This window comes from Microcaecilia unicolor, chromosome 7 (genome assembly GCF_901765095.1).
Source record: "Microcaecilia unicolor chromosome 7, aMicUni1.1, whole genome shotgun sequence".
Classification (NCBI taxonomy): Eukaryota; Metazoa; Chordata; class Amphibia; order Gymnophiona; family Siphonopidae; genus Microcaecilia; species Microcaecilia unicolor.
The window spans coordinates 207,721,895-207,749,324 of NC_044037.1; the positions used below are offsets into that span (position 1 = coordinate 207,721,895).

The 27,430-nt window shown below is 41.5% G+C and overlaps 1 protein-coding gene across 1 annotated transcript in view; it reads left to right on the forward strand.

Moving 5' to 3' along the window:
* Positions 1-27,430, forward strand: part of COL5A2 (collagen type V alpha 2 chain) — a 335,742-nt gene that overhangs the window by 277,691 nt on the left and 30,621 nt on the right. Inside the window, 5 exon segments of the mRNA XM_030208786.1 lie at positions 4,652-4,705; positions 10,184-10,345; positions 15,691-15,798; positions 17,143-17,250; positions 25,473-25,526. Of these exon segments, the coding sequence (XP_030064646.1) occupies positions 4,652-4,705; positions 10,184-10,345; positions 15,691-15,798; positions 17,143-17,250; positions 25,473-25,526 (486 nt within the window).

The window sequence follows — 27,430 nt, forward strand, 5'->3', positions numbered from 1 at the left end:
GCGATTTAACGACTTTGAATAACTTTGTGTCATCAGCAAATTTAATTACCTCGCTAGTTACTCCCATCTCTAAATCATTTATAAATATATTAAAAAGCAGCGGTCCTAGCACGGACCCCTGAGGAACCCCACTAACTACCCTTCTCCATTGTGAATACTGCCCATTTAACCCCACTCTCTGTTTCCTATCCTTCAACCAGTTTTTAATCCACAATAGGACATTTCCTCCTATCCCATGACCCTCCAATTTCCTCTGTAGCCTTTCATGAGGTACCTTGTCAAACGCCTTTTGAAAATCCAGATACACAATATCAACTGACTCCCCTTTGTCCACATGTTTGTTCACTCCTTCAAAGAATTGAAGTAAATTGGTCAGGCAAGATTTCCCCACACAAAAGCCATGCTGACTTGGTCTCAGTAATCCATGTCCTCGGATGTGCTCTGTAATTTTGTTTTTGATAATAGCCTCTACCATTTTCCCCGGCACCGACGTCAGACTCACCGGTCTATAATTTCCCGGATCTCCCTGGAGCCTTTTTTAAAAATGGGCGTTACATTGGCCACCCTCCAATCTTCCGGTACCACGCTCGATTTTAAGGATAAGTTGCATATCACTAGCAGTAGCTCCGCAAGCTCGTTTTTCAGTTCTATCAGTACTCTAGGATGAATACCATCCGGTCCAGGAGATTTGCTACTCTTCAGTTTGCCGAACTGCCCATTTACGTCCTCCAGGTTTACCGTGAAGTCAGTAAGTTTCTCTGACTCGTCCGCTTGAAATACCATTTCCGACACCGGTATCCCACCCAAATCTTCCTCTGTGAAGACCGAAGCAAAGAATTCATTCAGTCTCTCCGCTACGTCTTTGTCTTCCTTGATCGCCCCTTTTACCCCTCGGTCATCCAGCGGCCCAACCGATTCTTTTGCCGGCTTCCTGCTTTTAATATACAAAAAAAAATTTTTACTATGTTTTTTTGCCTCTAATGCTATCTTTTTTTCATACTCCCTCTTGGCCTTCTTAATCTGCGCCTTGCATTTGCTTTGACACTCCTTATGCTGTTTCTTGTTATTTTCAAACGGTTCCTTCTTCCATTTTCTGAAGGCGTTTCTTTTAGCCCTAATAGCTTCCTTCACCTCACTTTTCAACCAGGCCGGGTGTCTTTTGGACTTCCGTCTTTCTTTTCTAATTCGCGGAATATGTATGGCCTGGGCCTCCGGGATGGTATTTTTGAACAGCGTCCACGCCTGTTGTACAGTTTTTACTCTCTCAGTTGCCCCCCTAAGTTTTTTTTTTACCGTTCTTCTCATTTTATCATAGTCTCCTTTTTTAAAGTTAAACGCTAACGTATTTGACTTTCTGTGTACAGTTACTTCAAGGTTGATGTCAAAACTGATCATATTATGGTCACTGTTATCAAGCGGCCCCAGTACCATAACGTCCCTCACCAGATCATGCACTCCACTAAGGACCAAGTCTAGAATTTTTCCTTCTCTCGTCGGCTCCTGCACCAGTTGCTCCATAAAGCTGTCCTTGATTTCATCAAGGAATTGTATTTCTGTAGCGTGTCCCGATGTTACATTTACCCAGTCTATATTTGGATAATTGAAGTCACCCATTATTATCACATTGCCCATTTTGTTCGCGTCTCTGATTTCTTTTATCATTTCTGTGTCTACCTGCTCATCCTGGCGAGGCGGACGGTAGTACACTCCTATCACCATTTTTTTCCCTTTTATACATGGAATTTCAACCCACAGTGATTCAAAGGTGTGATTTGTGTCCTGCTGAATTTGTAATCTATCTGAGTCAAGGCTCTCTTTAATATACAATGCTACCCCTCCACCAGTCCGGTCTACCCTATCATTACGATATACTTTGTACCCCGGTATGACAGTGTCCCACTGGTTATCCTCCTTCCACCAGGTCTCAGTAATGCCTATTATATCCAATTTTTCATTTAGTGCAATATATTCCAACTCTCCCATCTTATTTCTTAGACTCCTAGCATTTGCATATAGACATTTCAGAGTATGTTTGTTGTTCTTTTTTGCATGATGCTTAGTACCTGACACTATTGATTTGACATCTTTTGTCTTATCTTTAGTTGTATTTAAGGGCACCTGGCCTACCATGGTCTGTTGTGCAACCTCACTATCCAGAAACCCTATCTTCCCTGTTTGTGAGGTATCTTTGCAAGATACCTTTTCCCGAACCATGCGCTTTTGAGCGACTGTCGGCCTTCCCCCCATTTCTAGTTTAAAAGCTGCTCTATCTCCTTTTTAAATGCTGACGCCAGCAGCCTGGTCCCACCCTGGTTAAGGTGGAGCCCATCCTTTCGGAATAGGCTCCCCCTTCCCCAGAATGTTGCCTAGTTCCTAACAAATCTAAAACCCTCCTCCCTGCACCATCATCTCATCCACGCATTGAGACTCTGGAGCTCTGCCTGTCTCTTGGGCCCTGCACGTGGAACAGGTAGCATTTCAGAAAATGCTACCCTAGAGGATCTGGATTTGAGCTTTCTACCTAAGAGCCTAAATTTGGCTTCCAGAACCTCTCTCCCACATTTTCCTATGTCATTGGTACCCACATGTACCAAGACAGCTGACTCCTCCCCAGCACTATCTAAAATCCTATCTAGGTGACGCGTGAGGTCCGCCACCTTCGCACCAGGCAGGCAAGTCACCAGGCGATCCTCACGTCCACCAGCCACCCAGCTATCTATATGCCTAATGATCGAATCACCAACTACAACAGCTGTCCTAACCTTTCCCTCCCGGGCAGCACTTGGAGACATATCCTCAGTGCGAGAGGATAGTACATCCCCTGGTGGGCAGGTCCTGGCTAAAGGAGTACTTCCTACTTCACCAGGGTGATGCTCTCCTTCTAGGAGACCTCCCTCCTCCAAGGTAGCACAAGGGCTACTAGACTGGAGGTGGGACCTCTCTACAACATCCCTGTAGGTCTCCTCTATGTACCTCTCTGTCTCCCTCAACTCCACCAAGTCTGCTACTCTAGCCTCAAGAGAACGGACATGTTCTCTAAGAGCTAGGAGCTCTTTGCATCGGGCACAAACATATGACATCTCACCAACTGGGAGATAATCATACATGTGACACTCAATGCAAAAGACTGGATAGCACCCCTCTCGCTGCTGGACTGCTGACTCCATCTTAGTGTTTTTGAGTTTTCCAATATTTTAAAACTTGCTACAATATTAAGGATATTAGCCTAATATAAAAGTGTCTTTTACTTTATATAGTGTATTGTATGATTTTAGTATTTCATTCTTAGATGGTAATGAAATGTATTTAAAACTCTATAAGAACACTCCTTGCTTGTTTCCCTAATTACAATAACTGACTATAAATGAGGAGTTGTCCTAGGGGTGGGTGGGTATTGGGGAGGGTGGGTGGGAATACTAAATTAGATCCTGCAGTGGCTGTTAGATTCTATCTGTTAATGCTGTGGTACAGTGGAAAAGACTATGGAGATTAGCTGTTTTCTGTTTTCTTTAAGTTTCCAAAGCACAAGCAAAGTAGTGTTCACTTACCAGAGAAATGTCCTCTTCTCTCAGAACTTCTCAGAAAGAAAGTTCAGTGGGACCTTCCCTCTTTATATACTTTTGAATCTAAGGGGCCTCTTTTGAGCAACCTATGCAAGTATTCTACTTCCCCCACACCTTAATTATCACTTAATTGAGGTCACTGGATGAGATAACTCTCCAGCAGCCAAGGAAAAGAAAAATAACTGCCGTTTAGAACAAAGGAGTTCCTACCTCTAGAAAAGGTTTCAGTTTAAAACTAGGTCACTGGATGAGCTAACTCTCCAGCAGCCAGCAGCCAAGGAAAAGAAAAATAACTGCTGTTTAGAACAAAGGAGTTCCTACCTCTAGAAAAATGTCAGTTTAAAACTATGTGGAAAATGCCTATTTCTAGAGAAAAGTTCAGTTTAAAACTGTGGGGAAGGGGTTTATACACTATGGCAACTAGTTAATGGTGCTTGCTTTTCTCTCTCTCTCTCTTTTTATTCCTCTAAACTAGGCCCTGCTTGCTTTTCCCCCTCTCTCTCTCTTTTTATTCACTCTTAATACTAAATTAGATCCTGCAGTGGCTGTTAGATTCTATCTGTTAATGCTGTGGTACAGTGGAAAAGACTATGGAGATTAGCTGTTTTCTGTTAGCTGTTGAAATTTGCTTTTTAAGTTTGCCTAACACTAACCTACAATTCCTCCTTTAAACCCCAATCTGTAGAAGAGCTCCCAACATTCTGCCTGTCAGTCCCTACTTACATGCAGGCAGAGCTGTGGGACCCATCCCCTTCCTGCAAATGTAATATAGTCATGGCAGGGGTAGAATTATTTAAAGAATGCTTAGTTTTTCCTGTGTTTATACAGGAATATCCTGATTTTACTTCCTGTCAAATGAGTCTGAAGCATATTCCGTTTGAAAGTGAAAGATCATTAAGGAAATATGTTTGAAACTGAATAAGAATATATTGCAAACTCATGAGAAGAAAGGTTAAACAAGGACTGTACTCTATCTAAAATGCTGCAGAGAAACAGTTATTGAATATTCTAGTTGTTATGTTTAGTGCTCTAATAAGGTTCAGTATATTATCACATTTTTCTGACCTATTCCATTAAACATATTTCAGGGTGCCACTGGATTTCCTGGATCAGCAGGCAGAGTTGGACCTCCAGGATCCACGGTAAGCCAATTAATTATTTTTATTATTGTATTTATTAACCTTCATGTACGTAAAGATCATAATAACCCACTGGCTAGGCTGGTAGAACCACCCTTAAAATGTACTTGATTATATATTTTCTCCTTATTGTTTTTCATTTCTATCTGCTCAATCTCCATCTATGTTATAGTATTAGATGTATGTACAAAGTTTAACATTCAAATAACAGTTGTTTATCATATAGATTTATTTATTTGTACCAGTGTCTAATTGGTTCAAGCTTTTTCTGTACAGAGTGCATAAATAAAACATAAAATCATGAAATTACTTAACATACATATTCAACATAGAGAGTTAAATACCTCATAACGTGTCAATTAAAAATCAAGAAGAACCATAGGCCTCTGAAGAAAGAAGCTTTCTAAATCTAAGATGATTGTTCTTTTCTTACTAGCTGCGGTTAAGTATTCCAAAGCTTTGGCCAGCTCACTGAAATGGTCCTAGCCCTGGTAAATTTAAGGTGTCTCTCTTTTACAGATGTAACTTGCATAAGGGATTTAGGTGGGGAGTTATCAACGTGGGCTACCATTAAGACAAATTATTTTACTAGAAGTCGTGCTATTGTAGCATAGGATCTCATTGCATAAAATGGAACCCTCTGCTAAAAGAGCATGACTTGTGGTAAAATAGCCCATCTTAACAGTATCTCACATTGATAACCTCACATCTTAGTGGCAGAACAAAATTCCCTTGATGGAAAATAACCGAGAAACTAGGACCCCTATATTCAAAGCAATTTAAGTGAGTAGGAGAGGCTCCTACTCGCTTAAATCATTTGTTGCCACCTACCCCCCCCCCCCCCCCCGATATTCAGTGGCACTAAGGCGGACAGTGCCGCTGAATATTGCCTCTGACCGCCTCCAAAAAAAAAGGGCAGGTCAGGGGCGGTACAGGAGGCAGTGTTAGGGAAGAGCCCATGGTTATGCATGTACCGTTAATATTCCGTGCAGGGACCCAGATAGCATAGCTATCCTAACTTTGGCCGCCCTAGATATGCAGCACTGAATATCAAGCCACACACATAATTTTATTTTTTTTAATTAAAAAAAAAAAAGCCCCAGAGCCCCCTCCCACCCCCACAATGACCCTCTTTTCTTCCCCCTCCTCCCAGCCTGCAGCTTGAACAGCCTGCCCTCCTGCCTCCAGGAGTCCAGGTAGGCCCTCCTCCCGAGCCTACCTGTAGCCCTGGTGGTCCGTGATGGTTGTTGGGGGCAGGAGTACAGGCCCCTCGCTCCTGCCCCTTGCGGCTTCTGAATTAAAATAGCTGCCATGACCTCTCGCAGCAGCTCATGGTACTACACAGTAACATGAGCTGCCAGGAGAGGTCATGGCAGACATGTTAATTAAGTGGCCACAAGGGGCAGGAGTGAGGTGCCTGGGCTCCTGACCCCAATGATCACCATAGACTACCAAGGCTACAGGTAGGCCCGGGGGGGGGGGGGGGGGGGAGGGCCTACCTGGACTGCTAGTGGATGGGGGGTGGGCGGTTCATTCCATGGGCTGAAGGGAGGGGGGAGGAAAGAGAGTCATTGTGGGGGGTGGGAGGGTGCTTTTTTAAAAAATTAGAAGAAAAGAAAAAAGAGTTATGCGGCCATGGCTCGATATTCACCCAGGGCTGTATAAGCTGCAGCCTGCCCGCCCCAAATTAGCCCCCAGTATTTAATGCTGGTGCCTGGACATGGCCCGGCACTAAATATTGGGGCATAATTTAGCTAGGGACGCTCAGCGTTTTAAAAAAACGCTGACCGTCACCAGTTGAATATTGGGGGGGGGGGGGGGGGGTAGGGGGGAATGTTTCCAAACAATTTGGAGCCCTGCTTACATGAGCTCTATCCAACATAACTACAAAATTTAAAAATAATCCACTGTTGTACTGGTAGCTAAAGCAAACTAACCAAAACTGGAATAATGTGGTCTCTACATTTAAGGATTGGGGTGGGAGGGGTGGGGGGAGTTATCAAGGCATTGTAAAAAGGCAGGTTTTATCATACCTTGACTTACCACAAGAGCCTTCAACTTGCAATATCTGCAAACTGCAGGTTGCTAACTCTTGTGTAAAATGAATAATGCTGCTTCTGAGCCATCTTGTATGCAGTAGTATTTCATTGTTCTAAGAGTATCAGGTCGCCAAGCAGCGGCCTAATGCTCCCAGGCCGCTTCTTAAAGGGGCCAGCAACATGTTAAAAAAGCTGATCCCAGAGCCCCCTCCAAGCACAAATTTCCACATGTGACCACCCACCCAAACTGAAGGACCCCTCAAGTTGTGACTTTCCTACCTGGAAATAACTGCTTCACTGGAAGGCCCCCCCTCCCCAAGTGTTGAACCCCATCCTGCCCTTCATCCTCTGTTGGGCCTTACCAGAGCCTATTTTTGAAAGTCCCTGGCCCCTAATGGGTCAGGCAGAATCCTGAAAAATTCCCAATTTTTCCTGCCCTCATAAGCACCAGGATCCAAAGTGGCACCAGTGACCTAGTGATAGCTTCATGATACTGTTGCTAGGGGTCAAAGAAGCTTTCTACAGGTTTCTTAACTTTATTTAAATCAATCTTACTTACATTATATGAAGCAGAAAGAAAAGAAATAACAAGTCCATATCAATGAGGAAAAAGAAGACATAAAGAAACAGGGAAAAGTTCAAATAAATCAGATGTACAATACATCATATCCAAATGCACAAATCCCAAGACCCATTTATAGATCCCCCATCTAACTGCCAAAAACATCACTTAATTACTCTCTTTTTACTGGCTATAATGCAGCTCCCAATGTGCACCTGGTGTTCATCACAAGTTGTGTTACAGTATTTACATTGTAATGAGTGCCTTCAGGAGCAAATAATGCAGATTAGAGCAGTAATGCAGCTTGATAACTCCCCCAGTAAGTCCAATAAGCAGTATAGCCATAGTATTCTGCACCATTCATAATATGCTTAGAATTGTTAGCCTTAAAAACTAGCTTTACATTAATTATTTTAGAAAGAACCAGGGCCTAAATGCAAATCTTGAAAAGAAATCAAATATTTTAATTTCCAAAGCATCCAAAATTACTAGCTACCAAATCACTTACACAGTTCATATTCACTACTGTAAAAAATAGTTGTATATCATCAGTATAGGTTGTAAATGAGAATCCTTCCAATGACAACATCTCTGCTGATGGTTGGAGATGAACTTTGAATAGCATTGGAGAAAGCACTGAACCCTGGAGACCCATAAACTTATGTGAAATTGTCCTGCGACTGTACTTGCCACCTCCACCAGTAAAATTGGTCAGTCAAAAAAGATTGAAACCATTTCCAAACTACCTGATTGATCTCCAGCTTTTTCATCCACCCTAGTAAGATATTATAGTTCAGTCTGCCAATGTTTCTAAACATTTAGGTTTGGATTACCCTTAAGTTATAATAACTTACTATAGCTTCAATTATGTCTTAAATACATTGAGTAGTATTCAACAGGAAACATAAGGGGGTGGGGGTAATGTATTTGATATACCTATGGAAAAGCAGAATTAGAGCTTACACCATTAGGGTAGGTCTTAGTGAGTGCTAAAGATGGAAAGTCTCATTATGGGGGTTGGGGCAGGGTCTAAAGTTTTTTTTTCTTTTTTCCTAATAAGAATATGGGATAAGTTTAACGTTTGTAAAACTATTTGGATTTTTATCGTAACCCATTGTTGCTGTACATTGAAGCATACAACTCAGCCTTAATAATACCTAGAAAGTAGAAACTGGTTATATTTTGCATCAAGACTAATATATACAGTATTTTAATATGTGAAGTTTAGTTTTCAAGTGATGAAAAATTATATTCTGTAATTAAAATTTTGCACTCATTTTAGATACTTACCCCCTCCCCCCCCCTATATTCAAAGCTATTTAACTGGCCTAGAATAGCTCCTGGTCGGTTAAATGGGGTTTAAGTGTCTAACCGTGGATATTCAGCGGCGGGAGATAACTGGTTATCTCCTGCTGAATATCCTGGTTAGTGGTTATCCACTAACTGGCTATCCTGCTTATTTTCGAAGGAGAAGGGCGCCCATCTTCTGACACAAATTGGGAGATAGGCGCCCTTCTCCTAATGGCGGCCAAATCGGTATAATCAAAAGCCGATTTTGGCTGCCCTCAACTGCAGTCCATCGCAGGAGCGTCGAAAGTTTAAGGGGGCGTGTCAGAGGTGTAGCGAAGGTGGGACGGGGGCGTGGTTAACACATGGGTGCCCTCAGCCGATAATGGAAAATAGAAGGCCGGCCCTGACAAGCATTTGGTCGACTTTACTTGGTCCATTTATTTTCAGGACCAAGCCTCAAAAAGGTGCCCAAACTGATCAGATGACCACCGGAGGGAATCGGGGATGACCTCCCCGTACTCCCCCAGTAGTCACCAACCCCCTCCCACCCTAAAAAAAAAAATTAAAAACATTTTTTGCCAGCCTCTGAGCTCCATGACAGCAGTATGCAGGTCCCTGGAGCAGTTTTACTGGGTGCAGTGCACTTCAGGTTGGCGGACCCAGGCCCATCCCCCCCCCTATCTTTTACACTTGTGGTGGTAAATGTGAGCCCTCCAAAACCCACCCGAAACCCACTATACCCACATGTAGGTGCCCCCCTTCATCCATAAGTGCTATGGTAGTGGTGTACAGTTGTGGGGAGTGGGTTTTGGGGGGGAGTTGGGGGGCTCAGCACCCAAGGTAAGGGAGGTATGCACCTATGAGCAATTTATGAAGTCCACTGCAGTGCCCCCTAAGGTGCCCGGTTGGTGTCCTGGCATGTGAGGGGGACCAGTGCACTACAAATGCTGGCTCCTCCCATGACCAAATGGCTTGGATTTGGCCAGTTTTGAGATGGGCGTCCTCGGTTTCCATTATCGGCAAAAACCGAGGCCGGCCATCTCTAAATCCGGCGATCTCAACATTTAGGTCGACCATCTCTAAGGTTGACCTAAATGTTGATATTTGGCCGGCCCCGACCATATTATCGAAATGAAAGATGGATGCTCAACTTGTTCGATAATACAATTGGCTCTGCTCCTTCCCGGGGCCGTCCCCGGAGATGGGCGCCCTTATAGATGGGCGCCCCCATTCGATTATGCCCCTCTATATCACACAGGATGTTCAGTGCCTAATTGGCTATGTTGAGTGGTCAAAATAGGCCGGTTAAATAAAAGGCCAATGTTTGACCGCTAAAATGTTAACTGGTTAGCGCTAAATATCAGCATAGCCGGTTAACATTTTAGTGGCCAAAATAAACATGGATATTGAATGCAAGTCACCAGATATGACCTGGTTATGAATATCCAGGTTTAACACCGGTGATGGACAGCAAATGCACTGCCTGATGTTGGCTGTATATTGGGCCCTTACTTTTTGACATTTTCAAAAAAAACTGCTTGGATTACATACGAAGCTAATGCTAATATCAAGCTTTGTAATATTTTCTAGGGGCCTATAGGTCCTGCTGGTCCTCTAGGTGAACCAGGCAAAGAAGGTCCTCCAGGTGTTCGTGGTGATCCTGGTTCTCATGGTCGGGTTGGTGACAGGGGACCTGCTGGGCCTGCTGGTAGCCCTGGAGACAAGGGAGACTCGGGTGAAGATGGGCAAACTGTAAGTTTTGGAAGGTTTTTGTTTTTAGCATTTAAGCATAATATGGGTGGTTCTAGATTTGCAATACTTTAATCTTCTTAGCATAATTCCATGAGCACTGTCTTATTCATTAAGGGAGGAGCAGTTGTATAACTTAGCCCATGTGTAAATATCACACACATGCATTTCCCTTTATTGGTACCATCAAATTTTCATGGGCTTACATTTATATTTGCCTTTCCCCAAAAGAATTGCCCTCATTTTACAAGGCCTATTGTAAGGCCTCCACCACCGGGAGACTTTTGGAAAAGTCTCCTACACCGGGAGACTCTTGAGTCCCTTGGCCCTTTAGCTGAGCTGTGTGCTGTAATCCACTGCTAAAGAGCACACGGCAATCCATAAGGTCAGATCAGTATACTTTATTGTAATCCCTTTGTGTTAACTGCTCCTCCAAAGGTAGTTCCCACCACAGCATTTCTCAAGAAGCATAGCAGTTCAACAGCATAGTATTCAAAACAAAACAAAAAAAACCCCAAATGGTTCCAAAATCTAAGCAGTTCATATAAAGCAGTTATGCAAAGCAATTCTTCAAACAAAGTAGCTCAAAAAGGACTCAAACTCCCAGCAGTTCATGTATAGCAGATAAGCAAAGTAATTCTCCAAATATGGTAGCTCCAGAAAGGGTTCACCCCCTCCCCCCCCCCAGCAGTTCATGTCAGCAGTTAGGCAAAACAATTCCCCAAACACAGCAGTTCAGAAAGGGTTCAAACTTCCAGCAGTTCATGTATAGCAGTTATGCCCAAACCACCACTCCTCCTCCTCTTCCTTTCAAAAGAAATCAACCTAGGGAGAGTGGCAAGGGTCCCTCCCAAACCAGGCCAGCATTATACCCTGACCACCACCCGCATGACCCTTCCGTGGCAAACCTGTTCTCTCAACTCCCCTCGTGGGATAGCCACCTTTTCCCTTCTTCTGCCAGGCTCTCCTCCCAAGCAGCCCTCTCCTGTTTCACCTCCTTTCCTTCCAGTTTAGTCAGAGCAGCAATCTCAATCGGCTCCTCTTGCTCTAGTTTCTACCCCTTTTTTTCCCCTTGCCAGTCCATGCATTCCTCCCCACACCCGTTGCTCAGCTGCTCTCCATTTGCTTGATTGGGCAGGTTCAGAACTCCTTCCCTCATCCTGGCTCTCTAGGACAGGTTTTTCCAACTCCCTTCTCTTGCCCTTCTCATGACCTCCTCTGGGGGTTGTTGGGGATTGAAGTCCCTGTTTCTACCATGGGACCTAATCAGGGGCTGCTGGGAATTGTAGTCTTTTCCTTTTCTCCAATCCCCCAGGGGAAAAGACTCCTTCCTCTCTCTACCCAGTCTCCCTCCCTCTCGAGCCTCCTCGTTCCTCCATGTGCCTTCATTCTCCCTCTCACCCTCATATTCCTCACACTATTCAGGTTTAATACATGCATGAACTGGCACTTAATGTTTTTCTTGCATAAACATCTTAGTTCCCATTTAGCAAAGCGTGGGTTATGCGTGTATTAGACTCAAGAGCATGCAGATAGCAAGGGAGCATGGCTTGTGTGTGTTTTAGGTGGAACACAGGCATGGAAAGTTCATAGACATTAAGGGGGAGATTCATCAAGTGATGTTAGGGCTTAAGTCACATTAATTGACCCTTAACATGACTTAAATAGCCCTAATGTTGCTTTTCAGCGGCAATATTTGTTAAATCGTCCAGTGACATCTCAAAAAACACACTGGATGATGTAGCAAATGTAGCTTTCTAGCTACAAGATTGCACAACTGAAAATTTATCCACAATTAACACAGGTACGTTCACTCCTGAGGCAAACATACCATTTGCCAAAACAAGGAACCATGTAGAGTCTTTTATATCTGGTTATTTGGCAGTAAAGATTTGGCACGGATTGGTTGCCCCACGTTCCTTCCCTACTCTTTGGACAGCATCTTTCTTTGTAAGGAACACTTCAGTTTTTGAAAATTGTTTTGCCATTGGCTTGTATGCTACCCCATCACTTATATAAATTAAAAAATAATAATATCCACATACTGACTCATGCCAGTTTAGATCTTTGGAATTTATATTAAAATGATTTGAATGCGAGATATACATTTTAAAACCAGGTCTTTCAACTTATGGAAACTAGTCTTGCATAGCTGACATGCTAATTATTTTTTTAAAATTTATCCAGTATTTATCCACCATTTGATGCAGAAAAATAACATGGCAGTTAATAATTCCATAATATAATCTGCACATGAAGTACACATACTAATAAACAGCACAACAAGAGAGGAGAAATGAATAGCACAACAGAGTAACCTATTGTAACAACAATGCAAGAAATCTGTAAAACAAAAAGAGGAGGAAAGGCAAGGAGAGGAAACTGTCAGTCCCGAAATGCTTACTATTCAGAAAATACATGCTGGAAAAATCCATGATTTAATACATACTGACCAACAGCCAGTATGTATGTTTTATACATACTGACCAAATATTTAGAGAGCCCCCAGCCCCCAGTCCCTTATGATTCCACAACTATGGGAAGGGCTGAAAAACTCAGCCCGTATGTGGAATTGTTCACAGGTAGAAGAATCAGTTAGGTAGAAACTGGTAGCATGTTTAAAGTCCATCCCCTTTCCTTGCTGATCATCGGCAGGATTAGAGGAAGACCTGTATTGTGTTATGCTGCATTTTTCCACTCTGTCACCCCGACCCAAGGTACTAGTATATGTATTTTTATTTGGGACTTAAATTTCCATCAACCTCAAGTTTCTGGTCTTCTCATGTAGACATTTTGCATTTTAGCCCCACCCATTAGTTTCCAGTTTCTTTTCAAGATCTTATAGTTGCCCATTATGTACCAGATTCTATATATGGCGCCGTGAAAATCGGTACTGAAAAAGATACACCTAGGCATATTCTGAGAATACTATTATTATTATTATTCTGAGAATAATACCACATACTATTGAGAATCCTCGACAAGATAGGAATTACAGGAAAAGTACTCCCCTGGATCAATGGATTTCTGACATCCAGAATATACCAAGTCAAATCAAACTCAGATATATCTCCACCTTGGAAAGCGGAATGTAGAGTACCACAAGGATCACCGCTTTCAGCTATATTATTCAACCTAATGATGACACCACTGGCAAAATCTCTATCCAAACAAGGCCTCAATCCATTTCTATACGCAGATGACATCACCATCTATATTCCCTTCAAACAGAACCTCACAGAAATCACCAAGGAAATAATAAACAGCATGAACATCATGGCATCCTAGGCATTGACATTCAAGTTAAAACTCAATAGAGATAAAACCCAATGTCTCATTCTCTCGTCCCAATACAATAATGTTCCCCCCTCGGCAATTAATGCACAGGGTGCATCCCTCCCAATCTCAGACCACTTGAAAATCTTAGGAATAACAATTGACCACAACCTAACGCTAGAAAGCCAAGCTAAGAACACGACCAAGAAAATGTTCCACACTATGTGGAAGCTCAAACATATAAAACCTTACTTTTTCAGGGATTCATTCCGCAACATGATCCAAACCATGGTGCTAACCCATGTAGACTACTGCAATAGTATTTACGTAGGCTGCAAAGATCAAATCATAAGAAAACTACAGACAGCACAAAACACGGCTGCCAGACTCATCTTCGGAAAAACACACTTCAAAAGCACGAAACCCCTCCTAAGAAGCTTACATTGGCTTCCTATTAATGCTCGCATAACAATCAAAGTATGCACAATAGTCCACAGAATCATCTACAGACTTGCACCAGATTATATGACGGAACTTATCGATCTACCATTAAGAAGCGTGACGAGAACAGCAAGAACCTACCTAACCCTTCACTACCTCAGTTGCAAAGGTATAAAATACAAATCTTCACATGCCACCAGCCTCTCCTTTATAGGCACACAACTTTGGAACTCACTACCCAAAGACCTGAAACTCACAGAAAACTACCTACAATTCAGAAAAAAACCTGAAAACACATCTTTTCAAGCAGTCTTTCCCCCCTGGATCTGATTAATCCCACAGCACCATACATCACGAAAAGTTCAGAAATGGAAAACAATATTAACCTCTGTATTATGTACTAGACTTCTACAAATCTAAATTTTGTAACCGCCTTTTTATCAATATGTAAGCCACATTGAACCTGCCACATGGTGGGAAAATGTGGGATACAAATGCAATAAATAAATACATTTTCTATAAACTACGCCTAAAGTTGTGCATGGTTTATAGAATACACCTAGCGCCCATCCATGTGACTAAATTTAGTCACAGGTATTTATGCCAAGTAGAACTTGGTGTAAATTCCAGCAACTAAGTTAGGCGCAGAATGGGTATATTCTATATGAGCACCATAGATTTTAGAAACACCCATGACCAGTCCATTCCACACTCATGGCTACGCCCCCTTTTTGGTTCTCCATTTTAGAATTTACGTGCAGACCTTTACAGAATACGCTTAGCAAGTTCCGCGCGTAAATTCTAATTAATGCCAATTAGTGTCAATAATTGCCTGTCAAGTGGCAATTATTGGCACTGATGTGCTTGTTAAGATAATTAAGTTGCGCAAGCAAATCAGAATATGACTTGATTTGTGCATGCAATTCCGGTCACACTATATAGAATCTGGGGGTATATAACATGGAGCAGAATTATTTATAGGCCTACTTTGCACCACAGTCTAATCAATATTCTCTATAGATAGGTTCTGGTAGATATTAAGGGCGGGTAGCCAGAGATGATTCATTTCATATCATTTGTGGGAATTTTTGTATAATTCAGATTTTATTGAGCCATTTTGTTATTATGAGAGTAATGCCATTAAGAGTGTACCTTCTTTGCAAATAGTGTACTCTGTTTCCTGATAGTGCATGAGGATTTGCACATTCACACACTATTGGGAAATAATGCATATTCTTTCCAAAAGAGTGTGCCCTCATTGCAATAATGCACACTGTTTGCAAAGCGTGTGCACTATTATTGGCAAATGAAAAAAACTACCAAAATGTGTTTTTCTACTTGTTTAATGTCATTCAACATCATGGGACATGTTGTTGATATTTCCCATGTCATTGCAAATGACAGCACAACCCTGGTAGACACTCCCATTTGTCATATATGTTTGTCTGTCTTGATTAGATAGTAAGTTTTGTGGAACTGAGAATATCCTTCTTATGTATGTCTCTACAGTGCGCATACACTGGAAGTGCTCTAGAAATGACAAGCAATAACAGCTGTGTTTCTACTGTCTATCTAAATGAAACAAATACATTTTATTAATTAGTTTAAAACTATGACTTTCTGATTTTAAGGGTCCAGATGGTCCACCTGGTCCAGCAGGAACAACTGGGCAGAGGGGGATTGTTGGTATGCCAGGCCAACGTGGTGAAAGAGGCATGCCTGGCCTCCCAGGAGCAGCAGTACGTAGTATTAGAGCTATTCATAAACTGATATCTTAAACTGTTCTACTTGTCCAAGATTTTTTAATTCCAATTTTCAGGTTAGGGATCAAAAACCTAAAGGCCCCTTTTACTAAGCTGCGGCAAAAGGGGGCCTGCAGTAGTGTTGGTGCGTGTTTTTGATGTGCACCAAGGCCACCTTTTGCCGCAGCAGGGTAAAAGGTCAGTCTTTCTTTTCTACAGGAAATGTCCATGCAGCAAGTAAAGCACTTGCTGCGCAGCCATTTTGGGGGGGAGCCTTTACTGCCACCCATTGAGGTGGCGGTACGGGCTCCCATGCTCACCCGGCGGTAACCAGGCAGTGCATATTTTTGTACAGCCAGATATGACGATGCGCTGGGTGTAGGAACTACCACCGAGCTGCTGCGGTAGCCCAGCGGTAGTTCCATTATAGCGAGTGGTAAGCCCGCGTTGGGATTACTGATGCTTTGTAAAAGGAGCCCTAAATGTAGTAAGGTCCTGTACTGTAAAACACACCAGAATCTAAATATGACACCATTGAGAAGCAGTCTTCAAAACAATTTGGGTACTTGCAAAGTCTGTGAGTACTTTTTCCCGCAGATTATGTACCAGTTTGCACAGGAAAGCATGTACTTACTTTTAAGGAAGAAGGGGAAAGGTACCCACAGAAATTTGAACCTGTTTTTTTTCTTCAGATTCTTTTCCTTCTTTAAAACAACATGCATTGTTGTCTTCCTTGATCTAATCTTCCTATTTTTGCTGTGGAAGGCTGTCTCAGAGCATACTTGTTTCTGGGAAACCGAAGGGCAGTTTTCTGACAGTCTGTTTATCACTGATTTATTACATCTGTCTCAATATCCAATCTTCCAACAAAACAGAACCCCAGAGAATTAAATCCTGCAACATTAATTTTCAACAAGCAGTTGCTAAACATGCTTAATGTGTAAAAGACTTCATTGTTCAAATCTTCTTTCCCTGAAGAGTGCTGCATGGATAGACATTTTTTGTGAACTCCCTATAGTAAGAAAAATTATATTCATGAGAGGCAGAAAAATTAATTGCAAATACAGATTTTACCACTGTTGGAAATTTATGGCATATCATAATCAGAGGAAAATTTATACAATTTTTCTTATCTCTGATGTTAGCATAGCAGGTTCAGAATTTGTTGGTTCTTGTAATGTGACACTGTTAAAGATAATGAAATTCTTTATAGTTGACTCATTGCCCTAAAAGTTAAGTTCATATAAATGTCAATGCAGCCTTTTATCTTTATTGTAATATTCCAGTTTTTAAAGTCTGTTTCCAGAGGTAGTTAAAAACCAACCTGTGTTGTCATTATAGGGTGCACCTGGGAAACAAGGTGCAACAGGAGCAACAGGAGATAAAGGACCTTCAGGTCCTGTTGGTCCACCTGGTCCCACTGGTCCTGTAGGTGAAGCTGGTCCCGAAGTAAGTAGTATTGCTTATGAGAACACTGTAGAATCGTGGTTGGTCTTATGGATACAGTACTAACTAGACTTTTCAAAATATTTTACTGTTTCTTGATCTATTGCTTTCTCTTTGATGTGACACAGTCTACAGTAGCACAACTCTTTTCATTAACAAGTCTGATTGTCATGGCAACTTCCACCATTTCCATGAGAAGACCATGGCTAAGTTTATAGCATGTGAGCTTTCCTTTTCTTCTGTACTAAAATATTTTAATTCTTTATAATTTTTTTAAAATAAATTGTATGCTAACATTGTAACATACTAAATGCTAGCAGATAAAAAAAACAATTGCTCCATCTATAGCCATTGTACTTTGCCTCTAATGTCACATTTGTGCTCTTTCATGCTTTATATGGATTAGTATGATGTCTCCATGAAGTTCTTTTCTTAAATGTTTCATTAAGAACATTTAAAAAGTCCATATTAAGAACAACTTCAACAAGAAATGAAACGTTTCTAAGGATATATACTCATACCAAGAAAACAATAAAACAGGAAACAACCTGTATCGCCCTCCCGAAAAAAAATACAGATGGAAGCAGTGGCGTACCGGGGGTGGGGGTGGGGACGGTTCGCCCCGGGTGCATGCCACTGGGGGGGTGCCGTGGCGCGTGCCTGTTGCCCTGTCTCAGTCCGAGAAAGTTCGCAATTCGCATGTGTTCACTGCTCCCTCTGAGTCTGCCCCGGAACAGGTTACTTCCTGTTCTGGGGCAGACTCAGAGGGAGCAGTGAACACATGCGAATTATGAACTTTCTCGGAGACAGGGCAACAGGCACGCGCCGCGGCACCCCCCCCCTCAGCGGCGTGCACCCGGGGGGGGGGGGAGAGGTGTCATTTTGCCGGGGGGGGGGGGTCGCGCTGCACCGGGGGGAGGTGCATTGGCGATCCGCCCTGGGTGTCAGCTAGGGTCGGAACGCCACTGGATGGAAGATTTGTTAATATATTGATGTTAATTCTTCCTATTTAGCTGACAAATCAAGAAGGTTCAATATAGAAAACAGAGGGCCCCTTTTACCAAGTTGCGGCAAAAGGGGGCCTGCGCTGGTGTCAGAACGTGTTTTTCATGTTCGCCAAGGCCACCTTTTACTGCAGCTGGTAAAAGGGAAGTCTCACTTTCCTACAGGAAATGCCCGTGTAGCAAGTAAAGCACTTGCTGCGCGGGCATTTGGGGGGGGGGGCCCTTACTGCCACCCATTGAGGTATCCGGGCAGCACTCGGCACTGCCTGATTACCGCTGGGTACACTCCGATGATACAAAAAAAATATAAATGTTTGTAGCGCCGGAAATGATGGTGTGCTAGGGGTGGGAATTACCGCCGGGCTGCTATATAGCCTGGCGGTACTTCCTGTATAGCGAGTGGTAAGCCCACATTGGGCTTACCATTGCTTAGTAAAAGGAGCCCAGAGTTAATTAAAGATAAGGAGGTAACAAAGAGAAAAAAAAAGCTGTAGCAACTATAACTTCAGCTAAAAGGAGGCAGATTGTAGAATCACACACCTATTCTTAGACACGTTAAAGGTGGGCAATCTGTGTTTTCTTGGATAAATGGCTTTTGAAAATTGCCATCTTGGTGAATAGGGTACTATTTGTTTTGCATATTAAACCAATTTAGCAGGCATGACAACCATTAGTGACCTTAACTTGGTTCCTAAATATGTGAAACCATTCTTCAAAATTATATGAAATTATTCTCTAGAACAACAATTGTTTTCTATGTGTCTATGTTTGTATGATTATTTCAGCTATGATTGTTACTCATTAAGAAACTCTCATTAGTGGGCTAAAAATTCTCCCAATAAATAAATAAATAAATACTATAAACAGATAAGTGTTTTTGTAAGACATTTGCCCCACCAGAGATATATCTGTAGCAAGATCAGTGAGGAACTATAGCTGCCACATGCACCTGAGAAGTTCCAGAGTGAAAGAAAAGCCTAAATTGATTGGGATGACAGAGGGGCCCTTTTACTAAGCCGCAGCAAAAAGTAGACTGAGGCAGTGTAGGCATGTGTTTTGGGGATGCGCCGGGCCAGTTTTTACTGCGTCTGCTTTTTTTAATGGGACGGGAAAAGGGCATGCAGTAAAACTGAAACCAGCGCATGCCTAAAACTGGCCTGAGCCCTTAATGCCACCCATTGATCTAGCTGTAAGGGCTCATGCACTACATACACAGTGACTGGTCGTCACAACTGCTGATTACCGCTGGAAAGGCCGTGAGTGGGGGGAAATAAATAAATCATCCAGGCGCATTTCAAATCTGAAATTACTGCCAGGGGGCATGGTAGGCTCATTTTGGCGCATGCTGCATGCACATTGAGCTTAACGCCTTTGTAAAAGGGCCTCAGAATATATATATCATTAGAATACTTAACAAAACATTTAGGAAATGAATAGAAACTGAGTGTCAAGAGAAATAACATTCTGGCACATTGAAATAAAACCCTTTTCTCTTGTTCAGTATTATAGAGAGAGAATCAATCCCCCCAATATTCAACCCAGTGGCGTAGCCACAGGTGGGCCTGGGTGGGCTGGGGCCTACCCACTTAGGGCTCAGGCCCACCCAACAGTAGCACATGTTTAGTAGTAGCTGGTGGGGATCCCCAGCTCTGCCAGCTGAAGACTTCCCCCTGATGGTAATGAAAACGCTACTCTCCACAATAACGGCACCTGCGCATGCTCAGTTTTCAGTGCATGCCTGCTGCAGACTGCCAAGATGGAAAGAAGCGTTTTCTCACCAGCTGAGATATTTTTTGGGTGGTGGTTGAGGGGAGGGGGAGAGAACACTTGGTGCCCACCCACTTCTTGCCTAGGCCCACCCAAAATCTGTTGTCTGGCTACGCCCCTGATTCAACCAGTGGCAGGCAGCACAGTTAACTGGCACAGACCCTGGCTATTCAATGCCAGACCATATCCATCAACTGGCATTGAATATCCGGTTTCTGTTTTGTCCACAGCAACTTAACCATTTAAGCTGATATTCAGCGTTAACTGGTTAAGTGCTTAGCAGTTAAAGAGAGGCGGCATAAATAGAAAGCCTATCTTAACCGCTAAACCTAGCCAGTTGGTGCTGAACATTTGTTCTTAACTAGCTAAGTCATGTGACATAGCTAGTTAGCAGCTAGCTGATAACCAGTGAATTCTATAAATCGTGCGTAATAAATTGGTGCTGAAAAAACACTCGTAAGCACTATTCTGTAAGCCATGCCTAAAGTTAGACATGGTTTATAGAACAGTGCTTAAATGCAGGGGTCACTGGTAAATTTGGGTGCATCTATTTGCACCAATGAAAATGTGCAAATGCCCTCACCTAAATTTACACACAGAACCCCCTTATTCTATAATTGCATGCATAACTGGAATCCACACCCATGATCTGCCCAAAAACACCCATGACCCTCCTATATCTGTGCCCCTATTTCTGGGACATACATAAAATTTAGGCACAGATCACATGCCTAAATTTACATGCATGCATGTTAATTTCAATTAGCATCAATAACTGCTTGTTAAAAAAACAATTATTGGCACTAATTGACTCAGTATTCAATTAAATTGTTTGCACCCAAATTTGTGTGTGCAAGTTTTGGTGACTTTTATAGAATTAGGGGTTAAATGCTAATATTTAGTAGTGATAACTGGCTATTTCATGCTGAATATTACAGTTACGTTCTATTAGGCAATCTTATCCAATATATCTCTATAAGACCCCAGCAATATCCAATTCTTCCACTCTGTTGGGTCCTAGGTCTATATGTTTATTCTCCCTCTTGCTGTTTGTATATATATAAACCATTTATCTGTTTACTTTTACCCACTTATTGCCTCAGCGGTGCTCATCACCAACAATTTTCTATGGTGATATAAGCAGCACCTACTTCTTTATCGGCTTATCAAAAAGCTAAATTGTTTATATCTCATTTAATTCTTTTAATTAATGTTAAAACTTTAATGATCATAAGCACTTATCTGCTATAATAGTCAGACTGGACAAGCTGAAACCACCAGTCTGATTATTATAATCTGTCACTCAACACAGACTGAACTGACAGACAGTATAGATCATAGGGAATATTGCAAAATATTGTTCACCTTCAAACTCTAAACTAAAAATAGGGATGGAAACTTGTACATCGTTTCATGTGTCATTCATTCAGGAACCCTAAGCTCTTTAGTAGTTTGAACAATGGGTAAGGAAAATGGAAGAAACCTGTCTGTAATCACATTGAAAATATACACTTATTGTTTTTAAGCATCACTTTTCATCACCACATTTCACAGTCTGCGTCAGGTATTGGCTTAATCACACATGGATATCCTACCAGTTTTGATCTCTGGGCAACAAATTTTGCTCTGTAAGATCTGATTTCATTGGTTCAATATACCTAGCAACATGTGGTAATTGTCAACTATCAACTGTAACCAAATTTCTGCCAGTCTTCCCAGCAAACTGAAATTCTTTTTTTTTTCTAGTTCTATGTTTGTTCTTTTATCTAAATGACTGCAATGGTGATTGTGAGGCAGGACCAGTCTGCTTAGTTCTCTACTTAATGGTGTCATCTTTCGTATAATTCTGTTGAATGCACTTCATGTAGGAACATTTGTTGCAATAAACATAGCATCCAGATCATTCTGAATAAAGCAATGACTATTTGAAAGCATGGATTTTCATTTGTAAATTTGTCTAGTTAAATCAGGACTACTATTAGCTATGGCTTCAAACTCTTCCAGATTCAATACCCTTTCAAAATCAAGACCATAACTGAGTGATGTCGACAACAGGTGCTTTCCTGATCTAAATGTGATGATATACACTGGACCCAAATAGCCAGGAACTCCCTTGTTCCCAAGATGATCAGATATAATGTAAATTCCTCCCTGACCACGACTGGGTATTGGCTGATTTGATATCAGCAGTGAACTCTGTTTATTCACAGCTGTCAGACCAATTGAACATGACATTTGTCATTGTGGTTGATGAAAAACCACCTCATTCAGTACCAGTACAGATGACAACTCTTCCAAGTGTCTGTTTTGTGGCTGTGCAAAACACTCCATCTATATGGGTTGCACGCATATATTTTTGTGCTCTAATTAATTTAACAGGGACTATTGAAATATGATGTTTACGTTCTAAAGATGAACTGCACTTTGATAGGAAATGAAGGTATAATCCATTTCAACTGATTAGAAATTATTCTGTCTGCAACTGCTCAGTCAACTGATCTAACGTTTTGACACTTGAGTAAATGTTGCTCTTTTATCGTGGGAAGCTAAGCCAGCAGCAATGGCTGATCATCTTTAATTTCTTGGTCTACCAGAGCTGTTTCTGATGTTCAGTGCTTTATATAGTTCCAAGCTCTCTTCCAAAATAGCATTGAGTTTTCTCTTTTTATTTTTCCTGGCCTTTTCTGGTCATCTTTCTTCCTCTTTCATCTTGTTTTCAATTTTCTTCACTTATTTCAGAGCTTTCTCCTGTCAGCCTGTAAGTAGTCCTTGTTTCTGCCATTCTTATAACCAGTTAAATCAGCATTCAACGCATCAGTCTGTGACTGTAAGTTATAACCATACTGATGCAATTCTGATTAAAGAGTTTCCAGCTTACTGAAAATGCTACAGCCTATGATTCTTTATACCAGGCAAAGAATCATTGGCTGTAGCATTTTCACCACTGGTATGAGGTACATCAGTTGTGAATATTTGTTCAGGGATTAACAGATTGATTTTTTTTCCTGTTTTGACTAAAGTTTCAGCAGGGATCCCTTCTTTTCCATAGTAATGGCCCTCAATTCCTTTATAGGTTGCTCAGCTTACTGGAAAATCTTCAGCGTTCTAAATTTCAGTCCATTTCCTTGTAAGTTTTTCCTGGCAAATCTGCTTGTTTTTTTTGTAGGATATGCTGAAACATACATTTTGAAAAACAACTGAAACAGTTTATTTTTCTCCACCATGAGTTTTATACAGGCCTAGGTACCCCATATAAGAGGCATGGGAATGTTAAGCCTTCCCAGTCTGAACTGCAACTGTCCCCTGTCTCCTGGCCCACTGCTTTTCTAAGTCAGCAGCAGCAGTAAAACCAAATGAAAAATATGTTTTAAATACAGGGTATGCTAAATTTTAGTTGTCTAAGGGGGTCTTTTACTAAAGATTAGCTCAAGTTATCTGCAGCAGGGCCCATTTTATTCCTATGGGCCCTGTTGCAGGTAACTCGAGCTGATCTTTAGTAAAAGACCCCCTAAGTGTTCTTTAAAAAAAAAATTAGAGTTTGTCCACTTATCTTTTCTCTATTGTCCAATATAAAAACATTTCTAAACTAATCTTTATATTAACCTTTCAAATATTTATGGATCCTGACAAACTCAAATCCAGATAACTTCTGGTCATTGTTATACGGTCTGTGCCAGAGCTGGTGGTTGGGAGGCGGGGCTGGTGGTTGGGAGGCGAGGATAGTGCTGGGCAGACTTATACAGTCTGTGCCAGAGCCGGTGGTTGGGAGGCGGGGCTGGTGGTTGGGAAGCGGGGATAGTGCTGGGCAGACTAATACGGTCTGTGCCCTGAAGAGCACAGGTACAAATCAAAGTAGGGTATACACAAAAAGTAGCACATATGAGTTATCTTGTTGGGCAGACTGGATGGACCGTGCAGGTCTTTTTCTGCCGTCATTTACTATGTTACTATCCACCTTATAATTGAAAGAGAAAAACGCCTAGATTTCGACCCAAATCGGGAGATAGACGTTTATCTCACAAAAACGAATAAATCGGTGTAATGGAAAGCCGATTTGGGACGTTTTCAACTGCACTCCATCGCGGAAGCGTACAAAGTTGACGGAGGCATGTCGGAGGCGTGGCAAAGGTGGAACTGGGGCGTGGTTATCGGCCGAGGGATGGGCGCCTTTCACCGATAATGGAAAAAAAGTATGCGTTTGTAGCTAGAATTTAGGGCACTTTTCCTGGACCCTGTTTTTTCATGAATAAGGCCCCAAAAAGTGCCCTAAATGACCAGATTACCACCAGAGGGAATCGGGGATGACCTCCCCTGACTCCCCCAGTGGTCACTAACCCCCTCCCACCACAAAACATGATGTTTCACAACTTTTTATTTTCACCCTCAAATGTCATACCCACCTCCCTGGCAGCAGTATGCAGGTCCCTGAAGCAGTTGTTAGGGGGTGCAGTGGACTTCAGGCAGGTGGACCCAGGCCCATCCCCCCCTACCTGTTACAATTGTGCTGCTTAATGCTTAGTCGTCCAACCCCCCCAAACCCACTGTACCCACATGTAGGTGCCCCCCTTCACCCCTTAGGGCTATAGTAATGGTGTAGACTTGTGGGCAGTGGGTTTTGAGGGGGATTTGGGGGGCTCAACACACAAGGAAAGGGTGCTATGCACCTGGGAGCTCTTTTACCTTTTTTTTTTTTGTAAAAGTGCCCCCTAGGGTGCCCGATTGGTGTCCTGGCATGTGAGGGGGACCAGTGCACTATGAATCCTGGCCCCTCCCACGAACAAATGCCTTGGATTTATTCGTTTTTGAGCTGGGCGCTTTCATTTTCCATTATCACTGAAAAACAAAAACGCCCAGCTCACAAATTGGCGAATAAAACATGGATGTCTATTTTTTTTCGAAAATACGGTTAGGTCCGCCCCTTCACGGACCCGTTCTCGGAGATAAACGCCCATGGAGATAGACGCTTTCGTTCAATTATGCCTCTCTATGTATTCAGGTATTCAGTGCTGGTCACTTTCTGGATGCCGGTGCTGAATATCCAGACTTTTCTTATGTACTAATTGTAACATTTATGCATATCTCTTTTTAGACTCCTGATGCAGGCTTTTTTAGCTGAAACATGGCAACCGTGTTGGATCCCTTTAATACAAAGGCTGATTTTATCTACATATTTCCGTTATGTGTTTTTACTCCACTCTTTGCTTGCTGTTTTTGTTCTCCCTGGATTTTTAGACCACTCTTTTTTTTTTGCAGATTTTTCTTTAGCCAGTGTTAGAAAAAAACAATCGTCATGTTTAAATTTAATTCTGGTATCTTTTAGGTTTTGACTATTGTATTTATCTCAAAGTAATATGGTGAAACACGTTGTTCTTGTAAGAACTGATGCAATTTGTTGTCACAGGAATTATCTATAATTTATTTAAATTAAATAGTGTAAATATTTATATTGTCTAGGGTCTTCCTGGCAACGATGGTACTCCTGGACGAGATGGAGCCGTTGGACCCCGAGTAAGCATTTTTCAATATTGTTACGCTTATGTTGAAAATGTGCATCTTTGATAATAAGATTGTTATATAAATTTTGTACTGCATTCAATTTATTTAATTCATACATTTCCCATTTCTACTAAGTTATTCATAGCCAAGTTCACATTTGTTTTAATGAACATACAGTCTTGTAGTTATACTGTTTTCAAGAAATTCTGCATAATTATGTAAGCTAGAAAGGTGATTGTGTATAAGAAAGACTATTCAAGAATTAGGTTGATATTCAAAACATTTACCCTGCTGGAACTGAAAATCTGGCTCTATACTTTTAAGGTATGCTTATGAGCCAAATACATGCTAACTAATGCACATCCCTAATACGTATTTTAAAATTTTTTAAATTTTATTTCTGTTATAATGATGTTAGTTTGGGAGTTTCTTCATGAGAGCTGGGTGATTGTTTTAGGGACTGGGCTGGGGGAATGTTAAGATGTAGTCAGTATGTACTATTATTATTTGAGTGGCTACCTAGAAGTGGTTTTAGTTGTTTTCCTAGAATGGAAACACTGAAGGGGGAAGCTATCAATGTGGGTTACAGTTAAGATGTGTTATTCTATCACTAACTTGTGCTGTTGTAGCACGAGTCCCATTCTATGCAGTGAGACCTAATTAATAATAACTGGGGTTAACAGTAGAAAAACACATCATAATGGTAGCCGACGTTGATAACTTTCCCCCTTAAGCGCCAATAACTGAGAGATAAGAAATTAAAGAAAGTTGGATTATCATATTTGCCATTTTATGGTGAATATAACATTTTTATATATTAATATATTTTATATTTCTATTTTTTCTGATATTGATATTTTTGGATTAGCTTATATATTGTAATACATGTTAGGCACAGTTTAACACATATAAAAGTGTGATCTAAACTGAAATTACAAATACAGTTATGATTGATAGGATGGAAACCATGAGAAGCTGCAAAAATGACACAGGGCCTACAATACAAATCACACACAGATAAACTTGTGGAATTCAAAGTGGAGTTGCTGGAAGAGAGAAGGGAAAAGGGGTGGGAGGTATGTTAGAAACATTCAAATATTTACCAGGCTTCAACAAAATTGAAGAAGTTGGTGGGAGGAAGGCTCAGATAAAATACTTCTTTACTGAGAGATTGCTGAATGCCTAGAATAGCCTATCAGCAGAGGGTTTAGCAATCATAGCAGACTTAAAAAATGCTTGAGACTGGTACAGAGAACAGTGTTAAAGCCAAGTAGTTAGGTGATAGGTAAAAGAAATGGAGCAAAATTTGGATAATGAATTTGGTGTAGAAACTTAAAGCCCTGTTTAATAAGGTGCATTAGCGTTTTTAATGTGCCTACAATTAGCATGCGCACTAATTGTGTAGGTGCCTATAGGGATATTATAGGCATGTACATGGTTAATGTGCGTACATGGTTAATGCATGTTAAAGGTGCTAAGGCACCTATAACGCAGCTTAGGAAACGAGGCCTTTACTGTATATACTCAATCACATGGAACTGTAGAGACCCAAAATGGGAGAGGATAAAGCCTGTTAGTACAGATTGGCTATATTTTATTTATTTATTTGTTACATTTATACCCCAGTCATATACAGGCGATTCTAATAATATACCATGTGCAGAGTATAAAAATTAGGCAGAAGGGGGAAGAGACCTCAGATAGGTGACAAACAGCAAGATTGCAGAAATTCCTCATAGAGGGTCACTACTTTCTTTAATCATTGGTCTTAACACCCAACTCCTCCCTTCGTGTGGGTGTATATTTTTTGAAAAAGATTTTTTATAAATAATATGCTTGATCCACTGTGCAAAGAACCACTTAACTGTTGGCAGCGTCTTGAATGGGCCTTCCCACCCAACGGACCCGTTTCGCCG